Raw genomic sequence first — 6,000 nt, 5'->3', positions numbered from 1 at the left:
CCGCAGCCCTCCACTCATCAGGGCCTTGTGTCCCTGTCAATGACGATAAAATCTGTCCCTCCCGTAGGATTATGTGTCACCTCACCAACCTATGTCTTAAGTAACCCACCGATGTTATTGTCATTAATAAGCATTTAATGACGAACTTAGGCAATCCTCATCTTTAAAGAACACGCACCTTTGTGCTCTCTCAAATCCATTTTAGAGATCTAAAGGGGCGATAATTATAGCTCGAGATGCAAGAAATCTCCAATAAAGCCTTTTTTTTCTCTCTCGTTTCGTTACGTAAGCCCTGCGCTGCTGAGGCAGGCGGCTGTCCTGGCGGGCTGCGCGACAGCCTGTGGGAACAGCGCTCGGCTTCCACGCCCCGGCAATGCGCGGCTCCTCCCTTGCCGTGTGGGGAAAGGAGAGCCGAGCGGGGCCGGGGCACCGCACAGCACGGGCCGCCCTGCGCTCAGCTCCGCAGGCGGCGGCAGCCCCGCGCCGGGGCCGGGGCCGGGGCCGCCTCACGGCGCCGCTCCCCCGGGGCGGGGCGGGGCGGGAGGCGCGCGGGCGGCGGTGCATGCCGGGAAGGCCCATATGAGGGGAGCGCGGGAGGCGCCTTCCGCTCGCCTGACCTCTCACCCGGCGGCGATCGGCGGCACAACACGGAAGTGCGATGGCGGCCGCGGCGGAGGAAGCAGCGGGAAGCGGCGGCGGCTCCCCGTCCTCCGCCCGGCGGCGGCTGCGCATCATCTCCGGACACCTGCGGGGCTCGCCGCGGGCTCCGGAGCGGGAAGCGCTCTCGCCGAGCCCCTGCAAGGCGCAGGGGGGCTCCGCCGGGCCGGCCTCCGGCAACATCCCCAAGAAGCGGTGGGTGCGGGCGGGGGTCCCCGTGAGGCAGCGGGCCCTGGGCCGCGCCGAGGGGGGGCGGTCCGTGCCGGGCTGGGCGGGCTCCCGGAGCGGCTGGCTGTCGGTGCGGGTCGGCGCTAGGGCAGCCTGTGCTGCCGAGAGCGGTCTCGCTGCCGCCTGGGGCCGGGCGTGGGCTGACGGGGCCCGGGGGAGGCCCCGCGGGAGGCCCCGCCAGGGCCGTGCGGGGAGCTGCGGATTTAGGGGGGCTGGGGGGTGTCGGGGAGGAGGATGAGGCTTACCCAAACGCGGGTGAGGCGCTGAAGCGGTTCACCACTGTAGGGGCTGGGTGGAGCCGAAGGAAGGTGGTCCTAAGGCTCTTCTTTCTGTAGTAAGTGGGACTGTATGAAAATGGAAAGTCGTTCGTGGTCACCTTAATAACTGGAGGAGAGGTTCAATGCTTGTAAAATACTTTGAGGCTGCTATAGTGAAGAACGCAGCATGTGCGAGAAGCAAGGTTTGTGTATGGGCTTTCAGTCCTCCTCTGCTCACAGGCATGCGAAACCTTCACCTCAGGGGAACGCTGCCAAAAATGTACTCATACACTAGGCTCTAATGCAAGTTTCTTTGGAATGAATAGTTTAAAGCATATTAAATATATTTTCTGTTTCTTACTGTATTTAGTAGTAAGGAATCGCAGGTCACATGAGACCAAGGGAGGGCAAAATAGTTAGATTGTCTAGTTCAAAATTATTTCACTGGCTCTTGGATTTGTTTTTCTAGTGGATTCTCTTAAATGCTACAATTGTAGTACCATGATACAGTTTCGTGCAACTTACCGTCGTGAGGCTCACCTTTCTGCTGGGGCAGACTTGCAGTTGTTTTGTGATTTCCCCTTTCATGGATGTGGATTTTCTATATGTGTGTTGGCTTGCTATCCTGTAAGAGCATTTTAAGGCTTAGGTTATAGGCAACCTACTACTCTCCATCAAGCTGCATAGAGGGGCTAGTATGTTAGTGTATGGAGGTGGTAAAGAGGCAGATAGGCAAGTAGTGGATAAAAGAGTTACTGCTCCTTTGGGGAAAATCCATTCAGCCCATGGTTTACTCTCAGGTCTTTCCAAGAAGAGAGCAAGAGACAGTCTGAATTATCCGAACAGGCCATTTGTGGCCCAGGGCCACAAGCTGAACTTGCCTGCTTTGGGAGGACTGGGATATCGTGGGCATGTAGCCTTTAGTTTTCACTGAGGGGGATTTGATGCTCTTGCGGGAGGGGTGTCAAACAGTGCTGCTCACTGGGAGAAATGGGTCATTCCAAAATTGTTGCCTTCTGTATTAAGCTTTTCTTTGGTTTGAATTTAGGAAGAAATCACTGTTTCTGAAAAAATGTCAGTTTTGCTAGTTTTCAGGGATTTATTTTAAATGAATTCTTTCATAATTTCTACAGCCAGTTATTGCATCCTTGAAGAGCAGGAGAAACAGGCTTTTGTGAAGATGCATGTGACCTGAAGAATAGCTTCTCTGTGGAAACACAGGCATAATGAACTTAACATGTGTACTCCTACAAGCTATTGATATTGCTTTGTCTGTTCTATTGGTATTGTTTTGTTAGGACTTGCTATAGGGTCATAATCACAGAATCAACTAGGTTGGAAGAGACCTCTGGGATCATATTGAGTCCAACCTTTGACCTAACACCATTGTGTCAACTAGACCATGGCACTAAGTGCCACATCTAGTCTTCTCTTAAACACCTCCAGGGATGATGACTCCACCACCTCCCTGGATAGCCCATTCCAATGCCTAATAACCCTTTCTGTGAAGGAATTTTTCCTAATGTCTAACCTGAACGTCCCCTGGTGCAGATTGAGGCTATGCCCTCTAGTCCTGTTGCTAGTTGCCTGGGAGAAGAGACCAACCCCCACCTCACTACAACCTCCTTTCAGGTAGTTGTAGACTGCAATAAGGTCTCTCCTCAGACTCCTTTTCTCCAGGCTAAACAATCCCAGTTCCCCCAGCCGCTCCTCATAGGACATACCCTCTAGACCCTTCACCAGCTTTGTTGCCTTCCTCTGGACTCGCTCCAGCACCTCAATGTCTTTCTTGAAGTGAGGGGCCCAGAACTGGACATAGTACTTGAGGTGCGGCCTCACCAGTACTGAGTACAGGGGGACAATTACTTACCTAATCCTGCTGACCACACTATTCCTGATACACGCCAGGATGCTGTTGGCCTTCTTGGCCACCTGGGCACACTGCTGGCTCCTGTTTAGCTGGCTGTCCACCAATACCCCCAGGTCCTTTTCCACCGGACTGCTTTCCAGCCACTCTTCCCCCAGCCTGTAGCTCTGTATGGGGTTGTTGTGGTCAAAGTGTAGGACCTGGCACTTGTCCTTGTTGAACTTTATGCTGTTGGTCTCAGCCCATCTATCTAACCTGCCGAGATACCTCTGCAGAGCCTTCCTACCCTCAGGCAGATCAACACTCTCACCCAACTTAGTGTCGTCTGCAAATGTACTGAGGGTGCACTTGATACCCTCATCCAGATCATCAATTAAGATATTAAACAGGACTGGGCCCAGTACTGAGCCCTGGGGGACACCACTAGTGACTGGACTTCAACTGGATGCAGTACCATTCACCACCACTCTCTGGGCCTGGCCATCCAGCCAGTTCTTAACCCAGTGAAGTGTGCACCTGTCCAAGCCGTGGGCTGCCACCTTATCCAGGAGAATGGATTGCTATTTTTACTCTAAATAACTTGTTCTGGGTTAAGAATAAAAATTATGTTGCTTCAAGGAGCTTATGATCAAAATGGTACAACTGCTGGACACTTTGCTGTGGGAGTGTAAGAGAACTGCTGGAAAGCTTGGTCCGCACCATAGGTACAACTGTCTTGATGTACCTAGAGCGAAGCCTTTTTGTGTGTATCGAAACAGAAAAACCTTAAAGGGAGCTGTATCTCTGTCTTAAGGTTCCCTGTGAACATGTGAGATGTGGTTGAAACACGTTTGAGATGTTGCACATGAAAATTACGATACTTAAATATAGCTTGGATATGAGGATCTAGGTAGAGTTTGTGTTTGAGGATAATACCCAGGTTTTGAAGTGAGTGATGGGGGAGAAAGGCAATTCTGTTGCCTATACAGTTTTGGAGGTGGCAAGTGATGAACATCTGAGTCCTGTTGTAGTGGCTTCCAGCTAGTCTGGAGCTTGTTGATCTATTTGTGAGACTTAGAACATTGATTGAAAAATCTGGTAAAAATAACTGACCTGTAGATGGGTACAGTGATACTGCGTGGATTTTATCAGCAACGTTAGGACAATCCAAACCCAGGTTCTCTTTTCTTGTGGTCTTCTGTGTGATGATTCAGTTTTTCTGCCTCTTTTGAACTATTACTTTCATTTTTCCTAGCAAAGCTGCAGTCAGAAGTACCTTAAGGAAAGTTTTTGTTCATTATGCCTATTGCATCTTTCCCATAGTGTTTGAAATAGTGTCAAAGCTACAGACACTATTGTACCAGATTTGTGTGCACTGTCCTCATGTTGCGTTTCTTCTGCGAAGTAGAAGACTTCCTATGACCAAAAAAACTTAGTGACTTATCCAATAGTCACTAGACAGTGACCTGCAGAAACATGGCTTTCTTGTTGATAGTTCGAAGACCAAACTGTTACAGATCTTTTCCAGACATTATTCATCACCAGTGAGGGGAAGAAAGAGAGTATGTGGAATTGACTGAGAGTCCGTGGATGCTCATCTAATTGTTCCTGTTTCCAAGTAAAAATGCCCTGAAGCCTAAGCAATGTGTTTGCAAACTGATGTGTTTAAAGATGGTAATATGCTTCCTACTTTTTAAAATGACAGTTATAGAGATGGGAAAATTCCTCTAAAAAGACAAGCAACTCTATACTCATCTAAGTATCCTCTTGAGGGAAATTCTAGGTACTGTAAGAGCAGAGAGGTGTTATTTCTTGGTGGCATTCCTGGCTTTGAATTTCATACTTTAATTCAATATTGCAGTGGAAGATGGAGATCATAGTTATACAATGTGTGTTGAAGCCTTAACAGGATGATAGGCATGCTGAAAAACTTACTAAAAAAACTGAGTTGGAAAAGAACTCTTCCTAGAAGTTACTTTTTCTGAACTTTTATATTAGGCTGTTGACTTTTGTTGGCTGGTTATTAGTAAGCTCACTTTGCTGATCAGACTTGAGTTAAAAACTTACATACAGTTATTGTGAAGATTAAGTACAAGTCGTGTTCAACTTGTACTGCTTTGACAAGAGTAAGGTGCTACAACTCCCTAGAACACAGTTGTACCAGAGTAACTGTTATGTATGCTAGAATGTAAGAGTGCCTCAGGGGTGGAGCATGCACTGATGTTAATCTTGCTATAATAGCTTGTATTATAACTTATTCAAATCAAGCTTTAAGCAATTTGGCCCTTGTTAAAAGCGAGCATTGATTGAGTGTAACTAAATGACCTGGTAGCTTGTAGGCTTAAAATTTTTCTGTCCTGGAGCAAGAGAAAGCAGGGCAGGATTTCCTGATTTTCCTGTCTCTTTGTGGAGAAGCTTCTTTCCTGTAGGATGAAGAGAGGCTTGTGGATCGCTTTTAATTATTATGGGCATACTGTTATCCATGGTAAATGAAGGGATTAGTGTATAGCCAGCTGCCTGCTCTGTGTCAAGTTCACATCTGGGTTGCTCAGGATAATGTGTTAATATCGTCATACCTTCATATAGACTCTTGCAATTCTTGCTGTAGTTGCTGGTAACAACTATGATTTTAGTAAGCAACAACATGAATTAACTCCTAAAGAGTTGGTACTACTTGAATTTAACAAGTAACATCAAAGAGGCTTCATATCTTACCACCAATTCTCAGAGCAATCTTTGTTTTATTATAAACACTTAACTCCTGGACAACAGTGTTTAGTGTCAAGTGTTGCTTAAACTGAATTCTGGTATAGCTGACTTCTGAGCTTAAGGTGGTGGAAACTTAGGCCAAAGAAGGAAAAGGCTGGTGCCGCTAGAGAGTCTTAACAAATCAGAAGAGTAAGAGCCTGTTGCATTGAGGAATGTGTGGCAGTTCACAGGAGGCTCTGTGCTTGCATCTGAGCCGTTAATTGCTAGTCAAGGTTGAGGCTTGAAGTAGAGGAACAGATAAAG

The 6,000-nt window shown here is 47.8% G+C and overlaps 1 protein-coding gene across 3 annotated transcripts in view; it reads left to right on the top strand.

Moving 5' to 3' along the window:
* Positions 1-636: 636 nt before the first annotated feature.
* Positions 637-6,000, top strand: part of AGPS (alkylglycerone phosphate synthase) — a 64,929-nt gene continuing 59,565 nt past the window's right edge. For all 3 annotated transcript variants that reach the window (XM_068407766.1, XM_068407765.1, XM_068407764.1), the window contains exon 1: positions 637-852. In XM_068407766.1, coding sequence (XP_068263867.1) covers positions 659-852 — 194 coding nt within the window. In that variant the 5' untranslated portion in view covers positions 637-658. The remainder of the gene's footprint in view (positions 853-6,000) is intronic.

Source organism: Nyctibius grandis, chromosome 9 (genome assembly GCF_013368605.1).
Source record: "Nyctibius grandis isolate bNycGra1 chromosome 9, bNycGra1.pri, whole genome shotgun sequence".
NCBI lineage: Eukaryota > Metazoa > Chordata > Aves > Nyctibiiformes > Nyctibiidae > Nyctibius > Nyctibius grandis.
The sequence above is the reverse complement of the archived record's forward strand: the minus strand, read 5'-3'. Positions and strand labels throughout refer to the sequence as shown.